The sequence below is a fragment of the Dendrobates tinctorius genome, unplaced genomic scaffold (genome assembly GCF_039654945.1).
Source record: "Dendrobates tinctorius isolate UK_male_01 unplaced genomic scaffold, ASM3965494v1 ptg000027l, whole genome shotgun sequence".
In the NCBI taxonomy this organism is placed as follows: domain Eukaryota; kingdom Metazoa; phylum Chordata; class Amphibia; order Anura; family Dendrobatidae; genus Dendrobates; species Dendrobates tinctorius.
Genome location: NW_027361695.1, coordinates 554,838 through 575,056, shown reverse-complemented (window position 1 = coordinate 575,056; position 20,219 = coordinate 554,838). Strand labels below are relative to the sequence as shown.

The 20,219-nt window shown below is 47.5% G+C and overlaps 1 protein-coding gene across 3 annotated transcripts in view; it reads left to right on the top strand.

Moving 5' to 3' along the window:
* The window catches only part of USP19 (ubiquitin specific peptidase 19), a 46,788-nt gene extending 30,785 nt beyond the window's left edge, over positions 1-16,003 (top strand). For 2 of the 3 annotated variants that reach the window (XM_073569609.1, XM_073569608.1), the window contains exons 17-26: positions 1,392-1,532; positions 2,086-2,204; positions 2,414-2,551; positions 3,387-3,748; positions 3,888-3,998; positions 4,977-5,193; positions 5,405-5,557; positions 5,791-5,954; positions 6,043-6,221; positions 9,771-14,357. In XM_073569609.1, the coding sequence (XP_073425710.1) occupies positions 1,392-1,532; positions 2,086-2,204; positions 2,414-2,551; positions 3,387-3,748; positions 3,888-3,998; positions 4,977-5,193; positions 5,405-5,557; positions 5,791-5,954; positions 6,043-6,221; positions 9,771-10,022 (1,836 nt within the window). In that variant the 3' untranslated portion in view covers positions 10,023-14,357. Of the gene's footprint in view, positions 1-1,391; positions 1,533-2,085; positions 2,205-2,413; positions 2,552-3,386; positions 3,749-3,887; positions 3,999-4,976; positions 5,194-5,404; positions 5,558-5,790; positions 5,955-6,042; positions 6,222-9,770; positions 14,358-15,340 lie in introns of those variants that run through there. The other variant, XM_073569611.1, reaches the window with a different exon arrangement.
* The last annotated feature ends 4,216 nt before the right edge of the window (positions 16,004-20,219 follow it).

The following is a 20,219-nucleotide window of genomic DNA, read 5'->3' as shown; positions in this document are numbered from 1 at the left end:
TCAGACTGAGCTGCTGAAGGAAGAGAACTGAGCAGCCATACAGTCATATGGCTGCTCAGTCCTGTCTCGCCCTCCATAATCTGTTCAAGGAGGACATCGGCGTTGACGTATGTTTGGGGAGGTAAGCACCAGACCCCCAGGTCTACAGCAGTTACTCTCCCAATACCATCCAACAGGGATCCTAAAATCTACCATTTTACTGCTGTAGACCACCAGGACTTAAGGTGATCTAGGAATGGGAAAAATGTTTGTGTTTTGGTTCTGATTCCATTTTGGGCATTTAAAATATTTTAACATATTTACTTCTACAAATGGCATTACTTTTGAAAATATAACTTGACCCTTGATAAAGGGGAAGTGTTCTTTCAAAGATAATTCCTCCAAAGGTTCAGGAAGGCCAAAATAAAAAGCCTCTTAAGGCCCCGTCTCACTAAGCGATCTCGGTAGCGAGATCGCTGCTGAGTCACAACTTTTGTGACGTAACAGCGATCTCACCAGCGAGATCGCTGTGTGTGACAGCGATCAGCGAGCGGCCCCCCTGCCGGTATCGCTGATCGCTGGAAGAAACCTCTGGACATTTCTTTGGTCGCTGGTCTCCCGCTGGCCAGCACGCATCGCTGTGTGTGACAGCGGGAGACCAGCGATCAGGTGTAAAAAATAATAAAAAAAATAAAAAATATAGTTATTCTCACCTTCCGACGTCCCGTTCAGCCATCCTGCCTCTCTCCACGCTCCGGTCCCAGTGATCATTTGCACGAATTACCGCGAGACTTTGTTATCCCTCGAGACCGTGACATCCCGCGGTCATTCGTGCAAAGGATCACTGGGACCGGAGTGTGGAGAGGCAGGATGGCTGAACGGGACGTCGGAAGGTGAGAATAACTATATTTTTTATTTTGATACTATTTTCTACAGCGATGGCCAGCGATGCCGGGCGCTCGGCATCGCTGTGCTGATCGCTGGTGAAGCTGTTTGTGTGACAGCTCACCAGCGATCACATAGCGACTTACTAGCGATCCTGACACCTTCATATCGGTGTCGGGATCGCTGGTGAGTTGCTTAGTGTGACGGGGCCTTTACTCACGTGGTTTTGCATTCCCTGTGTTACAGCGCTGTCTGTCACCATTCCATCAGTCTTAGATCTGCTGGGTGGGGGTCTCATTCAGTCTATAGAGCTACAATCTTTGAAGGGGGACAACCCCTTTTTAAATGAATATTTTGAGATACAGAACCAGAACCTAATCCCTGAACCAGAATGATGCCGCCTCTAAGTATATGACTCCTGTTCAGACTGTGGCATATTTACAAGCAGTCTGTAAACATCTGCAGCTTTTTTTGTTCATCTAGTGAAATGCCTGATTTTTTTTTTTTTCTTTACGTTTTTCTTCTAGGTGGTGAAGAATCGCCTGAACCGCACGTTTAACCCCTCATGTTCTGTGGATTTGGTCTCTCCTACCGACCAGCTGTTTTGCTTTGAAGTTTTGTCTCCTGAACTCGCTAAGGAGCATGTCATCGTTTTACAAGTCCAGCAGGTAATCCACAGTTCTTCAACTTTTTTCCATTTTCTTCACTACTTTGTCATTATTAATGAGCCCAGGATGGTATGGCTAACAGGGTCTGGTGTGGTCAGGGGGCCGCTGCGCCCACATGGGTGTTTATTTCTGTTCCAATGGAAGGCTCCTCTGCCATTAGGTAATATCCTCTTTGATGACCCTGGGTTCATTAATAAAATGACTTAAAGTAGTATTCTGTTATTTTTATTTTTTAACTCGAGAGCATTTTACAGTAGTCACAATGAGTGCATGAAGGTGATCCACTTTAAGCCGGTGAGCTCCCCTGAGATTCTACGCTAGAGAGCCTTAATATGCCAGAAATTATTAGCAGTGTCTCGCCCTGCACGTGCATCCTTGGTGCCCCCCTTGCACATTCATAAATAGGAGATGCAAACTCAAGCGAAGTTGAAACCACCAAGTGTTTCACTCAGCTTTTCCTATTGATGAATGTGGAAAATATCCATATGTGCATAAGTTTGTGCAACTGTGCACTCCCTCCATAAATTATTGTTATCGCTCCCTTTCCACACAGCGTCCCCAAGTACCAAGCATCCCAATTACCAAATGCTCCGCGTGTCAGAAGAAGCAGCTTTCTGAGGAGGAGAAGTTGAAGAGGTGCACCAGGTGTTATCGCGCTGGATATTGCAACCAGTGAGTATTTGTCTATAGCGCACCAGTCATTGCCATTTTATGTGACCAATTTTAAAGGGGGGTATCCCCATTGTGTAAAGCGATGGAATATTATTACAATATGTCTCAGTCGGCCCTGAGAACGACGGGGTCTCGGTGCTGATTGAGCAGTGTGTTACACGTCCCATGTGTCATGCATTTCTAACATCCTTTTTACTTCTCCTCCTCAGGGTTTGCCAGAAGACGCACTGGCCTGAACACAAAGTATCCTGTCGGCCTGAAAATATCGGGTATCCCTTCTTAATTAGCGTCCCAGAGTCACGGTTGACGTACTCGCGCCTTGCACAGTTATTGGAGGGTTATGCAAGGTAAGTGATACGCCAGCCGTACAATGACCCTAGAGGTTTTTGTTTGTTTTTTTTCGGAGTAGGTGGGGGGGTGATGCATCTAATCTCCATCTTAGGAACTGCCACTTACACTGACCGCTCCTTCGATCCTCCTTATGTACGGCAGATGCCAAACATTTAAGTAGAGGACTCTCCGTTGTCACAACTTAACTTATAGGTGTCTTTCTCCAAATTTAATGGGGTTCTCCGGTTAAAACAAGTAATTGCTGAGTGGTGGATGTCCCACCGCTAGGATCGGCAGAGCGAGGAACTTCATTGATCTTCTTTGGGGGGCTCTTGGAAAGAGCAGCACTTGGCATACACATAGGGAATGAATGAAGCAGGGATCGGACATATGCACTGCTGCTCCATCTGCTGATCAGTGGGGGTACCAGCGATCAATCACCAAGTTATGGATAGGTGCTAACTTGTTGTGACCTGACAACCCCTTTAAACTGATGGCTTTTCTGCAGAAATCCATCTTTAATGTGCCTGAGCATTAAAGGGATCGTCCGGAACAGTGATATAGATGACCTATCATTAATATAAATCAAAATCATATCAGTGGGGATCCGACACCCAACACCCCCTACCGATAAGCTGTTTTTCACCTGCTTATTATTTTTATTATTTATTTATATAGCACCATTAATTCCATGGTGCTGTACATGAGAATACCTGCTTAGACTTGCACTCTTTCAGTGCACATAATGCATACTGCATATTTCAGCCGAAAGTAATAATTTGTATTTATGATGTGAGTTTTCTTTTGGTAAATGACTCTTGGTTATTGTATAATGTTTATTTCGTCTTCCAGGTATTCAGTAAATGTTTTCCAGCCTCCTTTCTTACCCGGGAGGACTTCCCCGGAGCAGCCCCCACAACCACTAAGTCCGGAGAAGCCAGACATGCCGTCCCAGCCCGGCTTTACATCGGCAGAAGCTTCTGAGGAGGTCAGAGACTCTCATTTTGCACAGCTGGGACCCCTCGGACCTTCTCAGTGTCCTTCACTACAGCCGGAGATAGGAGACTCCATAATGCAGGGAAAGACCAGTGTGGAACAGCATTCATCGGCTGGCACGGACTCTGGTTTCTCGGAGCAATCGTCGGACACCTTAAAGGAGTTAGATTCAGGGGGCGAAAAAGAGACCTCTTATGAAAAATCGGTCAAACCCGAAGGTATTTGTTATTCGTGTGATGGATTATTGATGTAGTGGGGGGATCACAACTAAGAAAAGTGTCTCAAGAAACCGTGGAGCTGCTTCATGGTGTGATCTTGTCTAAATCCAGAAATTTTTTTTTTTTTTTTTGATCGTAGCTGCTGTTGCTGGTTACCAGCAGTCGGTGGAGTCCTCAAGTTCCCACGCTGCCCTATTTTATATCAACCTCATTGATTCCTCCGGTAGAGAGGTGAAGCTGGAAGATAAAGGTTAGTTTTATGCTCCTGGGATATATTTAGAACTGCTGAACCCATACTGCCATTGCTCCTTGTAGCCTGGCCCTGATATTAAGCCTCACTTCAATCACAAGATTACAACCTCCAAAATGTTACGATCAACCACGATCGGGCATTTAGTAGGTCACCAACATGGCTGCCATTATTTCTGGTGGCCATTGGCACCTTGCAGGATGCATTTGTTTGTTTGTTGATGGATTGCTGCGGCAGCCATGTCTGCAATGTTGTGGCTGGACTTCATAGATCGTCAATTTCACAGTACACTACAATATTACAGTATTTTATAAGCGATCGGAGATTCAAGTCCCCTAAGGGGGACTAGTTAAATATGTAACCTAAAATCAATACTTTTTTAAATAGACAATATATAATTGTAATCACCCCTGAATGTTAAGCGTAAAATGTTAACAGAAGAAAAATTAACATACTTGGCGTTGCTGTGCATTTATCTGAATGAAGAAAATCTAAAAAGATAAATGTAGTAATAATAATTTAAAAAAAAATCACCATACCAGAATTGCCCCTACAAAAAAAATGTTCAATGCGTGTGTACAGTATGGAAGACTATACATGATTGACACACTGGTCGCCAGAAAAAGCAAAGCCGAAGAAACTATTTTTGTTTTTCAGTATATTGTATGGTATAATATATATTGTATGGTATATATATATATCATTAAAAACTACAACTCGCTGCCATACGATCAATGTTGATGGATCAATACGTTATGGCTCTTGAAAGAAATATATATAATAGCCCATTCCTTAATGGAGTTGATAGCATTCTTCTGGTTTCCGTCAGTTGTCCTCAAATTTAGGTGACGAGAATCAGACTACTCCCTCTGTCAAAAATGCAGTAAAAGTTGACGGAGTGGACCCCGACTATCTTGTGTAAGGTCGGTATGGTTTCATCTTCTCGTCTTGCAACTTTTTTTTTTTTGCTCACTGCAGGGGACGCAGTGCTAGACCTGTCTGAGGACTGCTCGCTCGCTCTGGTCTGGAAGAATAATGAACGGATGAAGGAGTTTGTGTTGGTCGAATCAAAAGAGCTGGAGTGCGAAGATGATCCGGGGTCTGCGAGCGAAGCTGCAAGGGTCGGCCTCTTCACCCTGGAGCAGTGTCTCAATCTCTTTACCAAGCCCGAGGTCCTGGCTCCAGAAGAAGCATGGTGAGGGCAATGCAAACATCTGGGGCAATGGCCGCCATTCTGTGCCTCTCCTGCTTCTTACAACACTACAACTCCCACCATGCTGAAAGTTGTAGTGCTGAAACAGTCGGACAGCCACACGTTGGAGACCCCTGATCTGGACGAAGCCTGGTATGTGAGTCACCACTTGGGGGTCCTATGACTCAGCAGCTTTTTCCTTGACTCCCCACAGGTACTGCCCCAAGTGTAACCAGCACCGAGAGGCATCCAAACAGCTGATGCTATGGAGGCTGCCGAACATCCTGATCATTCAGCTGAAACGTTTCTCCTTCCGCACATTTATCTGGAGAGACAAAATCAATGACCTGGTGGACTTCCCCGTCAGGTAAAGTCCCCTCCTCGCCCCCCAAATCAGCAATTTTATTGTTTAAAGCGCCATCAGGCCTCATTTACCAAATCTATCCTATCTTGCACCACAAGCGAAGGAGGCGGTGGTAGTGACCGGAGTTGTAGTTTATAGCCAATGGTTGCCATGAACATTAAAGTAACTCTGGCTGCAAAATAAAACATTAAAAACTAACATTGTGTTGTTGGTGCATTCTCTTTCCTTACATATAGGGGTCTAGATCTCACTACGTTCTGCATCGGTCAGAAGGAGGACCACCAGAGGCCGATCTACGACCTGTATGCAGTGATAAACCATTATGGGGGCATGATCGGAGGGCACTACACAGCGTACGCCAGGCTTCCCAATGAGAAGAACAGTCAGCGGAGTGACGTGGGTGAGTATTTCGGTTCCAGCGTCTTTTCGTGTCCTTTTTGGGGGTCCTTGTTCGGGTCTTCGCTCTGATGTCCTTACTTTATTTTTAGGATGGAGACTGTTTGACGACAGCACGGTTACCACTGTCGACGAGAGCCAAGTGGTGACAAGATATGCGTACGTGCTCTTCTACCGACGACGTAACTCTCCTGTGGAGAGACCGGTGCGGGGGCATCCGGCAGATCACAGGGCCGAAACAGGAGCATCTGCGGAAGGGGCTGCTGGTCAGGTGAGAGCTGCGAGACTCACATACACTATACCTCTTGTGGCAGAAAATGTAGCTACTAATGGCGGCTAGTGAGGCACCGGTCATTGTAAGGACGACTAGTGCTTTACTACCATTAGAGGGAGATTTTATTAACTGATCTGACTGTGTGGTCAATCCCAGGGGGTCCGGCCACGTTCACTTCCTTCTGCGGTGCTGGAAGACGTGTTCTGACTGATGCCACATAGGCAGACTGTCCCCTACATTACGTGAGCAATCTATGATTTCCTGATGATTGGCGGTCTACAGATATGTTTTACCGGAGTTTTATTGGTGCAAACGTAGCAGTGGGCTTCCTACATAATGTGCCATGGATAAAATGCAAAATTGGGACCCCCAGCTTGCTGAGAAGGGGATGGATAAGGTCGAGTTCAGCAGGAGTGAATTGTGCACGTATTAGGAAAGCGATTGGCTGTTTTCTCCGCTCCGCCAATAAAGTGGATGTCACCAAAATGGACAAATCCGCGTCGTTATCCAAATCTCGATCTGCGACGGGTTATCTTAATTTTTAGGGTGTTTTTTTTTATTATTCTACCATTACTCAGGTGCAATGTTTTTCTTATGTTGGTTGCTGCCAATGTGCCCAGGCAAAAATTAGAATACCGTGAGTCATGTCAGCTGCCACTGATAACGAGTGAATGTCTGCGGTAAATAAGCGATTTACATACCGGTGCCTGCTCAGGACATACATTTATTCTAGTACCTTCAGCTTTCACCTTTTTTGCTGCCCTCGGCATCGTACGTCTGTGGGGGGCGCTGTAGGACGGTCTCTATACAAAGTGATCTAATCTCTGGTACAGTAGTGCCGTGATATGAAATGTCTCTACTTTTACAAGTCAGAATCCATCGATGACGGCAGCGATGAGGCCAAATAATCGTTTTGGAGATCGATCCTCTAACTCTTCATTGTTCTGTTACTCCATTATTCCTCCTGGAAATGCACATGTACATTAAGAAGCCATAGTTGCCTTTGGAGATCTACGGCTGGTCCGGATATTCCGGTTTGTACTTGGACCATGAACGTTAGATGTGTGATACCGATACCATCCTAATGCAACCCGTTAACGAGAAGGAATGGCCATTTATGCATCCATTTCCAGGAGGAATAAAACAAAGAGTTTTTCACAAGGTTCTCGGTCAACCAACGAGTATATGATGAAATGAATGTCAGGAGAGCGAGACGTTCTCTTTTAAATTTTTCTGAGGTCAAACAAGTGTGTCACTCCCAGTTTATGGTGTAGAAATGGCGCTTACCGCCAGCCTCTGCTGGTTTTGGTTATTTTTTTTGGGTTGTGCGATCAGCATGTGAAGACACAGGTTGTCATGCGACTGTGCTTCTATGAGGTCGTGGAGGCCATGAATGCCGGGACCACCGAATATTCAGCTGGTTACCAAAAGTAGTAAATGTAAAAGGATATGGATGACTGATGCCTAGGACAGGACGCCGGCATCAGATTTGTGGGGGTCCTACAGCCGGCAACAGCCCCCATCTGATATTGATGTCTTGTCCTAAGGATCGGTGGACGAACCCTTTAAGGATTGAACCTCATGGACAATATCTCTCGTCCAAACTTCACCCTTTCCCCTCTACAATCTGCCGCTGCTCCATACTTTATATAGGTCGTTTTCAACCTCTGCATGTGGACGCCCCATCTTGTAAAGTGATAGGATATCCTCGGGATCGATGATCAGGAGGGTCTGACGTACATCCCTTCCCTTTGAACTTTTCCCGAGTGGTCTGGGTGACCACTGGGTAGAAGAATTATAAGCGCAGGCAACGCTGCAGCCCCTTCATTGTCACAATCCAACATTCATCCACTCAATGCCGACTTTTATTCCCCATTGACTTGCATTGGAGTCGGATTTCGGACGAAACTTCCGACTTTTTTTTGCCCTAGTCGGACCAGTTTCATCTGAAACAAATTTTGTTTCATGAAACCCGATTCGACCAAAGTCGCTCAACTCTAATTGGCGCTATTGTCTGCCTCCCACTCGCTTGCTGTCTGTACCGCCCGCTCGCTTGCTGTCTGTACCGCTCGCTTGCTGTCTGTGCCTCCTGCTCACTTGCTGTGTCTGTGCCGCTCGCTTGGTGTGTCTGCCCCGCCCGCTCGCTTGGTGTGTCTGCCCCGCCCGCTCGCTTGGTGTCTGCCCCGCCCGCTCGCTTGGTGTGTCTGCCCCGCCCGCTCGCTTGGTGTGTCTGCCCCGCCCGCTCGCTTGGTGTGTCTGCCCCGCCCGCTCGCTTGGTGTGTCTGCCCCGCCCGCTCGCTTGGTGTGTCTGCCCCGCCCGCTCGCTTGCTGTCTGCCCCGCCCGCTCGCTTGCTGTGTCTGCCCCGCCCGCTCGCTTGCTGTGTCTGCCCCGCCCGCTCGCTTGCTGTGTCTGCCCCGCCCGCTCGCTTGCTCTGTCTGCCCCGCCCGCTCGCTTGCTCTGTCTGCCCCGCCCGCTCGCTTGCTCTGTCTGCCCCGCCCGCTCGCTTGCTCTGTCTGCCCCGCCCGCTCGCTTGCTGTGTCTGCCCCGTCCGCTCGCTGTGTCTGCCCCGCTTGCTTGCTGTGTCTGCGCCGCCCGCTCGCTTGCTGTGTCTGCGCCGCCCGCTCGCTTGCTGTGTCTGCGCCGCCTGCTCGCTTGCTGTGTCTGCGCCGCCCGCTCGCTTGCTGTGTCTGCGCCGCCCGCTCGCTTGCTGTGTCTGCGCCGCCCGCTCGCTTGCTGTGTCTGCGCCGCCCGCTCGCTTGCTGTGTCTGCGCCGCCCGCTCGCTTGCTGTGTCTGCGCCGCCCGCTCGCTTGCTGTGTCTGCGCCGCTCGCTTGCTGTGTCTGTGCCGCTCGCTTGCTGTGTCTGTGCCGCCCGCTTGCTGTGTCTGTGCCGCCCGCTTGCTGTGTCTGTGCCGCTCGCTTGCTGTGTCTGTGCCGCTCGCTTGCTGTGTCTGCCGCCCGCTCGCTTACTGTGTCTGTGCCGCCCGCTCGCTTGCTGTCTGTGCCGCCCGCTCGCTTGCTGTCTGTGCCGCCCGCTCGCTTGCTGTCTGTGCCGCCCGCTCGCTTGCTGTCTGTGCCGCCCGCTCGCTTGCTGTCTGTGCCGCCCGCTCGCTTGCGCTGTCTGTGCCGCCCGCTCGCTTGCTGTGTCTGTGCCGCCCGCTCGCTTGCTGTGTCTGTGCCTCCCGCTCGCTTGCTGTGTCTGTGCCTCCCGCTCGCTTGCTGTGTCTGTGCCTCCCGCTCGCTTGCTGTGTCTGTGCCTCCCGCTCGCTTGCTGTGTCTGTGCCTCCCGCTCGCTTGCTGTGTCTGTGCCTCCCGCTCGCTTGCTGTGTCTGTGCCTCCCGCTCGCTTGCTGTGTCTGTGCCGCTCGCTCGCTTGCTGTGTTTGTGCCGCCCGCTCGCTTGCTGTGTCTGTGCCGCCCGCTCGCTTGCTGTGTCTGTGCGGCTCGCTTGCTGTCTGTGCCGCCCGCTTGCTCTGTCCGTGCCTGGCGGCACTATGTACTCCTATATATCGTCCCCCCAGCTCTGACACGGGTTTCCGCACACCGCAGGCTTCCCTGATCTGGCAGGCACTGGAGGCCGAAGAGGAGGAACTCAACCATGACGCAGACTTACGCCGACGCCACCACCGCCATCACCACCACCACCAACCAGCGACCCCTACCACTCACGAGCCTGCCCACCTCCAGCTCTCGGACTACCCTGACGAAGCCCGCATCCGCTACCTTGTCCTCGGCACCATGGCAGCCATTGTTGCCTTCTTCCTGAATATATTCTATCCCTTTATGTCCCAGGGAAGGTAGAACTGTCCGACACCACGTCCGCTGTTGTCTCAGGAGGGCGACAGCCGGGCCACGGATGTTACCGGTTATGTGCAATCATTCAGCGTCAGGGGCACGAAAGGTCAATCTGTTCACACGAATGTAGTGAAAACAAGGACTAAAGATGGCACCACGGGGGGAAATATGGAAAAATATGCACCCCGGCCAGGAGAAATAGTAGACGATGCGTTGGAATAATATTCTCATGTGTCTGCCAAGATAACATGAAATATTTCAGAGACTAAATGCCGCCAGCTGGTAAAACATCACCGTCCTCCGTTTATGGAAATTCTTCACATATTATTATTATTATTTTTATTATAATTTATCCCTTGAGGTTTTTCCTGAAATATTTGCCGATATGTCCACTAGATGGCGCTAAGCTGCTTATTATAACTGTATGATGTAGTATTAGTACAAGGTGAGTTATGTTGGGGTGGGCACGTCGCGGGGGGAGACCCCCAAAATTAGCCTAATTGGCCCTGTAGATAATATTAGGCATGCCGAAAATGTGACCAAGCTCCTGCTTGTTCCTGGAGCATGCTAGGATGGGGTTTATAGTGATTCTGGGCCCTCGGCCATATTTATCACTATATTGAGTCTTCCGGGGGCTGAATTGGGACCGTGCTCCTGTCGGCCGCCAGGTTTGGGTGTGTAAGCTGGGAATTTTTAGTGCATAGATTATTTTCTGTGCATCCAGGGATTCACAAAGGAGAATTTTATGGACTTAAAGGGGATAAATGGGTAAATTTGCAAAGCACTTATAAAAACGGGCAATTTTACAAGTTACTCCTTTTTAAAAATAATCTCCGTTCTCCTAGGCGAGGAGCGCAGCCCTTTCAAGCTTTTTGCTATTGAGATGGCGAGTCCGTGCTGTGCTCCTACGGCGGCTGCTTGCATTGTGGGAGAGAGGTTATCGGACTAGCGACTCTGCCATGCCCCTGGTCTGAGCTGTCAATCACGCAGGAAGCCTGAATGCTGGGGAGTAGCGCGCTCCTGAGCAGTGATCTTGAGACTGCCCCTTTAAGGGAGACATCGGTACTTTAAGAGCATGTAATAGTTAATTGCACTATTAAAGGGGCCGTCTGAAATTAGAAATGGCGCCGACATGTCTGGTATTATAGCTCTGATGTTCTGCAGTGAATGTTGTCAATCTGCAATACCGGATGCTGCCTGTGGACAATAGAGGCGCTGTTTCTAATTTCATATAGCCCTTTTTTAAAGAGATCCGTCCTGTTCGCTGCAGAAGTTGTGAATGTGTTATGTATATGTCTGACGCCGGACATAAACACGAGACGGACATCACTCCTGATTTCCCCAAATTCGTGGACGTTCGATCCAGTCGCACTTTAATGTCTTTTGTGGGTATAGGGGTCGGCTTTGCTCTGGCGCCGGCTTCTAGATTAAAAACGCAAAGATGGGGCCCTTTACACGTGACCATTGCCTCCACCGACCTCATCGAGGGTCCCCCGGGGTCGTATAACTTTTATCCAATGCGTTTTGGGGGACATCAAGTTGCATGAAAGCCGGGGGATATGTGACATTCCGCTGCCGCCCCCCCCCCCCTAAGAAATTGAATAAATCCTAATCCCATAAGCTTCGGATTAAAGTTTTTGCTCGGTGTGGAAAATCCTTTCTCAGATGGGGAGTTAAGGGTTAACAGAGGGGCCCCGACGTTCAGGATCGTCCTCGAATAGCCAGAAGAGACAGCGACTGCAAAGAGCGTCTCTCTGGAGGACAGAACTGTGCAATTCTGCCTTTCTCCTGTGGTGGCGCTGTAGGGAAACTAAGCTGAACCATCCCTGGAGGAGCGATCCTGCGATCAGCTTCTAATAAAAACGAACTGTATATCTGAGCAATTTAATCGGTAATTTTGCTTTAAGTGGAAATTTTCTCAGAGAGCGGTTTACAGAAATAAGCCGGTCTTTGATCTTATTCCCCCTTGCCTAAATACTTGGATTTGACGTCCGATAATCCACTAAAATCCCAAATAAATGCGCTAAGCAATTCCTGAACGTCGGGGTGAAGAATGCGGCCAGATCTGGAGACGACTGCTATAGATTCGCTAATGGATTCCCACCCCCATCGGGTGACTTTTTGATAGTTGGCGGTCTTCTGTTCAGGATGCTGCTCTATTAGAGTGAAGGGCAGCTACAAAGAGCGTCTCCTTCCCTGGAGGACCCAACGTGTCCACATTGTACAGGACGCCCTTTTATTTCAGTGAGAACGGTGTAATACTTCTTTTCCCCAGTGGTGGCACTGCAGGGAAATGAAACGGTTGATCCAGTTACCTCTGAACATGACTGATTTACTTGGGACACCGTAGACTAAAGTCTGGGACCCTCCTTATTAAAGGGGATTATCTGATGTGTATGCCATGACCTCACGTGATCTCTACTAGCTCAGTGAGGAGGTGGGGGGGTCCGACCGCTGATTGCTTCTCGTCAGTCCCATGTAAATTGAATAAAGTGAGAGAGCACCACTACTCCATTCAAAAGAGGGACACGAGTCTCCTGTCCTGGAGGTCAGACCACCCATCTAGTAGCGATCATCTCTCCTGTGAGTTGGTGATTTTACTCCTAGCGGAATATCCCTTTAAGTAGTAGAATTACTCCCATCATTAACAGGACTGATCCTGTGCTATATCAGTAGTCCGTAACTACAACTCCCAGCATATTTCACAGGAACTGATGAAGGGGGAAAAAAAGCCGTTATGTTCGATGGGGTCCGACCTCTGCGATCTCCACCGATCCTGGGAAAGAGGAACTACAGCATTGGTTAGTGAGTTTCACTGCACAGCGCCACCTCCTAGCTGTGCAGGGAACTGCAGCTCTGCTCCATTCAAGTGAGAAGGGCTGCACCACTGTGGGAGCTGTAATGGCGGCCATATTGGTTGGTACCCAGCGTTCCCCAAAAGACGCAGAAGTGAATACACTCCGATCTTCAGACGGTTATGGGCCCGGCACGGTCACTACATGGCATTTTAGAATAATCTTGTTACTCCTCGCTGGGCATTAGGGTCGGTGCAATACTCAGATGTGTATTTTTGTACTTTATTTCGGACTGACGTCTGCGCAGCCGTAACTTTAATATTTATACTCGGAGATTTTTACGAGCTCGGCTTAATCCTGCGATCAGATGGTGGTGACCAGGAGCTTTGTTTGCAATGTTTTCACCTGAATAAAGACATTTCATTTTGAATGCTGTGGAATGCGAGGTTGATGTTGTGGGCGTCGTTGTCAATCAAATAAAAATTATATATATAAAAAAAATCTATAATTATTTCTACCTGTGTAATCAATAAATAATTCTGAACTATTAAAATGTAGATTCCTTTATTTTATTTTTTTTTTATATTCATCAATATGATTGTAACTTTTTCTCTTCCTTATATTCAGTGTCCGTCGTTTCGTCTTATTTGTTTAATTTTAATTAATTTATTTCCTTTTTAAAGAGTTTTTTATTTTTTTTTTTTCAATCAAACTTAAAGGGTTGTTCTTAAACGGGGAGGGGAAAAAAAGGGGGCAATTTTTAAATTAAAAAAAAAAAATCGAATGTTCTCAATAAATGGGGGGATTTTTAATTTTATAGCGTAGAGCTTGGTTACCGGCCACCTCTGAAGTCTGGTCAGCAGTGGCCGATCTCCTAGGCAAGGAGCACACTGCTTATAAGTTTTTCGCTATAGAGCTGGAACTTGTACAATTCACCAAGGGTCTGCAATGGAGACTCATGGATGATTCCTCAAAAAAAAAAAAAGTCTTGTCTGTTAAAAATGGCGTCCACCACGACGTAATCCCCGTTAGCGGCGTCCGTCAGGCGCTATGGACGGGATCCATCACCGCCGTCAATTTACCTATAATTTCCGAAGTTGGCGATCTCTTACCCTAGTGGATTTTCTTACCCTTTGTACGTAAATTTTGGTAGTAAATGCCCCAAAGTTTGGGAAAACTTAGCAGAAACTGTTAAAGGGGCTGTCCGCAGATCGGTGGGGGGGGTCTGACACCCGACAACCCACTGATCAGGTGTTTACAGCTTGAAGAATAGAAACATTAACTGTATCAGAGAGTTGTAAAACTTTTTTTTTTTTTTCTTTTTCACGTAAAACTGAAGAATTCCTTTAAGAATCGAAGGATGGCACCAGTTTTGGGGACTATGACCAAACTATTGTTCCGACCATGAATGGTCCAGCTGGGCTGCAGAGGCCTCGTGTACATCTGTACTGTAGCTTCACTTTCCAGCAGGAGCGTATCCGCGCCCTAGTGCATGTAGTGTACATCCGCCACGTTTTCTTTCCTCTTTGTTAAAGATCTCCTCTTTGGACGCTCATTCAGCAGGCGTGTCGTTACACTGTGCCATTCTAGGAAATTCTGTACCAATAATCCCCCCACCCCCACGCTCATGGGAATGACTGGTGATCGTATGTGTTCGATGAACGTCGGCTGAACCCATCCATTTTGCAGGACTGGTTGACTATCTTGTGAGGATGTCCAATCACCCATCTCCTCTGCTGCCAAAGTTTGGAGGAATGAATGATTGGGCATGTTGCATTTCAATATGCCTGACCTTTTCCTTCTCTCCACAGAGAAGCTATTGCCACCGCAGACTATTCTTTAATTCTGGAGAGACACATGCACGCTCGGCTGAACCAAGCAGGCATGCATGTATGAGGGGATCAGAAGGACCAGCTGTGAACTATCTACCAAACTAGAGCCGAGCAAGACCTTGGCCCAGCAGCCACGCAGGTAGTCCGCGGCCACCAGACCAGAACCTTGTGAACCTCCTACCGCCGCCGGCATCCTCAGTGTTGCTTTTGATTAGAAGGGAGAGGTTTGCAGGGCTCTGCTCTGGTGGCCATAGACTACCAACATGGCCGCTGGCCCGAGGTTTGGGGCATCTTTGTTCTCATCTCTGTAACAAACGCTTGACTTGTTTTGCGCTACATGCGATGGGCTCTCAGCCTCTGAATGTTCCTATTCATTGCCAGCAAACAGATGATGGAAAAAAAAGTTTAGTAAAAAGTTGTAGAACTTTTAGAATTTTATTATAAAATAAAAAACAAAAACATTTGTAAAAAGTGTGTAAAAAAAAAAAAAAAAAAGTGATCAATGGGGACGGGTTCAGGTTGTGAGTCCTCCATAATCCCTAAAAAGGGCAGAGCGCGTGACACACAAAGTGCCTCTTGGGTGATGGGTGAGTACTTTTGTCATGCAGCGCCCCCTTCAGGCCTCTGTTCGCATCTGCATTCCCATAAACAGTGACCCTCTATCTGTTTTTAACCTATTCTCCTTTTTTTCCCGTAGGGGGTCAACCAAATGGCATACAGTCCAAACCTAACTGCGGAGGACAACGCACAGGTGGCTGCCGCGGCCGTTTCCGACCTCTTCCCCCATCAGTCTGAGCCGGCCCCGTCGTACAGTAACATGGAAGACGTTGATTAAAGGAAGTTTTAAACGACAAAGGAAGAAGTTTCTCCTCTTCGCTGATTGTATATACCTGTTGAATATTTTTATTGTTTGGGTTTCTTTTTTTCTCTTTGGGTGGGGGGGGGGGTGATTAAAGCGTTGCTGTGGTTTCTTTTTCGGCGTTCATGTAAGTATGTCCCATGTCAGATTATTCTCTTGAGTTCTTGAAACCTTCAGTGTCAGAAGCTCGAGACGGTCCTGTGCCGCTACGTGGAGGACGAGCACCCAGGAGCCCCTTTTTGTTACCTTTCCTCCTTCCTGAGGTTTGTTGGACATCTTTTTTTTTTTTTTGTTTTTTTTGTTTTGTTTTTTTGGGGAGGGGGGGGAGAGAGTCGTTCCGCTTGCAATATGTACAGCTTTCCGCAATGGTTGTGTAATTTAGGAGTAACCTCCCTGACTGCATCATTTGCCTCCGTCGCGTGGATCCCGTCCTCCGCTCTCTGTGGTATCGCTGCGTTTTACTTTATTCATATGTATCATATTATTAAATGAGAAAATCCACCCGGTATGTCTGATTTTTTTTTTTTTTTTTTTTTTTTTTATATGTCTGTCCCGTCATTGGCGCAGTTGTCTGCTCCGCTCGTCCTTTTGACGCGGCCTGGATGCTGTCTATTATATATGAGTCGCCTGGGAGAATACGTCCATAGCAAATAGCTGCCTCTTGGCTTTGTGAAATTTTTATATAAGTTCGATTAGTTATAAACTTCTCCCGAACGGTCACACAGTTTTGTGGGTAAGCGGCAGAATTGGAACTTTCCTTGTTTTAGAGGGATTTTCCATATTTAGAAAAACATGGCCGCATTCCTTAAAATGGCGCCAAACTTCTACGCAGGTATTGGGGGGGTATTGCAGCATATCCACTTTCATTTTAACTGTGCAGCTGAAATAAGCCATTTTTTCTTGCCTTGGATGAAGCTTTGGGGTTGCATCAGACTTCAGCTGAAAAGGACAGCTGAGTGATAACTAGCTCCTCCCCCTCAGTGCTCCTCCCATTGGCCTTTCCAGTTGGATGCCAGTCATAGGGAAGAATTTCACTCTAGTGTTTCTCTGATTAAATCAATATGTATCTTTGTTTTTGTTTTTTGTTTTTAATAGCTTCTTGGTCAGGAGCCTAGCCTTGACTCCATTGTAAACCATCTTTCCAAAACAAATTGGAACCGTCTCCAGCTCACACCTCAGATCTGACGACACATGGTATCAGGCCATAGCTCCACTTTCCTCTTTACTTCTGTGTGTTGCTGTTAAAATGGTGGAATGAAAAGGATGCACATAGACTAGAGTGTATAAAAGGGGCAGCATCCAAGTTATCCAGGAGGGCAGATCCTAAAGGCTGTAGATAGATGGGGGGGAAGCATCCAAGTTAGCGAGAAGTGCAGAACATAAACGCTGTAGATGGGGGAGAGCATCCAAGGTACTGAGGAGGGCAGATCATAAAGGCTGTAGATAGAAGGGGGGGAAGCATCCAAGGTAGCGAGGAGGGCAGATCATAAAGGCTGTAGGTAGAAGGGGGGGGGGGGGAGCATCCAAGGTAGCGAGGAGGGCAGATCATAAAGGCTGTAGGTAGAAGGGGGGGGAAGCATCCAAGGTAGCGAGGAGGGCAGATCATAAAGGCTGTAGGTAGAAGGGGGGGGAGCATCCAAGGTAGCGAGGAGGGCAGATCATAAAGGCTGTAGATAGAGGGGGGGGGGGGGAGCATCCAAGGTAGCGAGGAGGGCAGATCATAAAGGCTGTAGATAGAGGGGGGGGGAGCATCCAAGGTAGCGAGGAGGGCAGATCATAAACGCTGTAGATAGAAAGGAAAGCACCCGCAGGGCAAACCTGCAGAGCAGGTGGACACAGGCTGCTTTTTTCCCCCAGAATGCAGGAAAGGAAAGTTAACCGCTCAATAGGATCAACAGATGGGTGAATGAAGCTGAACAGGAATGAAGCTGTGCTGATACACGAGCGCTAGTGAAGAACGCAGCATCCTAGGTGTAGGCACATCACATACAGCATGTAATACTGGAAAGTACATGTCCTCATAGGAAAAATCTGCAACTAGGAGCAGGTTAAAAACTGCACATCAGTGGTTCTGAAAACTAAGATTGCAGACTGAGACTGTGAGCAACTATTGTAACTCAAGGAAACCATCAAATATATGAAAAGCATTTTCTAGGTTTTGGGGGGGACAGCCCTGCGCCACAAGCCTGTCTGCTCTCCCTGCAAGAAAAGGACCAAGGCTGCGTTTTACTGCAGCGGGAACAAGGTGGCAGCTGCTGGAAAAGATGCCGGCACAACTGCAGCTCGGGGAGGTGGAAAATGCTCAAGAACTTGGTCAAGCGACACTACTCTGAGCATGATTACTGCACAGGTTGCCACTCTTGCTCCCCAAAAAGTGTGGCAATAACACTGTAGCCCTGTTCTGACAGGAAGGAGTCAAAATTCCCCAACGCGGATATTTGGAGCAAGTGGATTTCGTTGTCCGATCCACGGTAAGAAGCTTAGACTTTATACAGCTCATACTCCAAGCTGGAGACGAGCCAAATCCCGGAGAGCGGCGCACATTCCCATCATCCCCGGACGATCGAGACCGATCACTCGTGTAAATATTATTCTCTGAATACTATGAAGGAAATATCCGTCCATTCCAAATATCCACAGAACATCTGGGATCCGGGAACAGCAAACATCACCTCCCAGTTATAACAGTCCTTGTTTTAAAGAACGCTTCTCCTTTAAAAAGGGAATCGGCTGTTAAAATGATATTAGAACAACATGGCCGCTTTCTTCCGTGCAAAAAATTGGGTTTTTTATTGCAGTCTGAGGCTGGAGTTTGGGGGGGTGCAGGATGCTTTCCTTGTCATGGACTGCATAGGTCGTAGTAGTACAGCAATAAAATCGATGCCCACGTTGTAGTAATCTGCTGTGCCAGCGCTAATTAACCTGGAAGTGTGTAGGGGAGTATCCATACCCTAAAAGTGCAGCGCCACGCCCCCAGTGCACTACCAGGCTAATCTGCATATGGTGGTGATGCTCGGCTCCTCAGCCCTGACACAGCGGATTATTACAAGTCAGGTATCATTTTATAGTCTCACTACGACCCACCCAGCCCTAACGATGGGTACTGCAGTCATAGGGAAAGAACAGTAAGTTATTTTTACACTTATCACTTTACTCAATGAACAAAAACCAATTCTCACTCTGCTGGATCCAGCGTCAAAAGCTGCTTCATCCTTTTGCCCCGAATTATACCTCTCATGTGATGGCCTTATAGACCAGCTCAGGTGACGACCAATACCGCTCCACTCCTATACAGTGCCTCCTGACATACCCAGCTCTGCTACCTTGTCATATTTGTATTATGCCCCACAGCAGCACTCACTATTCTGCTGGTGCAGTCACTGTGTACATACATTACTGATCCTGAGTTACATCCTGTATTATACTCCAGAGCTGCACTCACTATTCTGCTGGTGCAGTCACAGTGTACATACATTACATTACTGATCCTGAGTTACATCCTGTATTATACCCCAGAGCTGCACTCACTATTCTGCTGGTGCAGTCACTGTGTACATACATTACTGATCCTGAGTTACATCCTGTATTATACCCCAGAGCTGCACTCACTATTCTGCTGGTGCAGTCACTGTGTACATACATTACTGATCCTGAGTTACATCCTGTATTATACCCCAGAGCTGCACTCACTATTCTGCTGGTGCAGTCACTGTGTACATACATTACTGATCCTGAGTTACATCCTGTATTATACTCCAGAGCTGCACTCACTATTCTGCTGGTGCAGTCACTGTGTACATACATTACATTACTGATCCTGAGTTACATCCTGTATTATACCCCAGAGCTGCACTCACTATTCTGCTGGTGCAGTCACTGTGTACATACATTACATTACTGATCCTGAGTTACATCCTGTATTATACCCCAGAGCTGCACTCACTATTCTGCTGGTGCAGTCACTGTGTACATACATTACTGATCCTGAGTTACATCCTGTATTATACCCCAGAGCTGCACTCACTATTCTGCTGGTGCAGTCACTGTGTACATACATTACTGATCCTGAGTTACATCCTGTATTATACTCCAGAGCTGCACTCACTATTCTGCTGGTGCAGTCACTGTGTACATACATTACATTACTGATCCTGAGTTACCTCCTGTATTATACTCCAGAGCTGCACTCACTATTCTGCTGGTGCAGTCACTGTGTACATACATTACATTACTGATCCTGAGTTACATCCTGTATTATACTCCAGAGCTGCACTCACTATTCTGCTGGTGCAGTCACTGTGTACATACATTACATTACTGATCCTGAGTTACATCCTGTATTATACTCCAGAGCTGCACTCACTATTCTGCTGGTGCAGTCACTGTGTACATTACATTACTGATCCTGAGTTACATCCTGTATTATACTCCAGAGCTGCACTCACTATTCTGCTGGTGCAGTCACTGTGTACATACATTACATTACTGACCCTGAGTTACATCCTGTATTATACTCCAGAGCTGCACTCACTATTCTGCTGGTGCAGTCACTGTGTACATTACATTACTGATCCTGAGTTACATCCTGTATTATACTCCAGAGCTGCACTCACTATTCTGCTGGTGCAGTCACTGTGTACATACATTACATTACTGATCCTGAGTTACCTCCTGTATTATACTCCAGAGCTGCACTCACTATTCTGCTGGTGCAGTC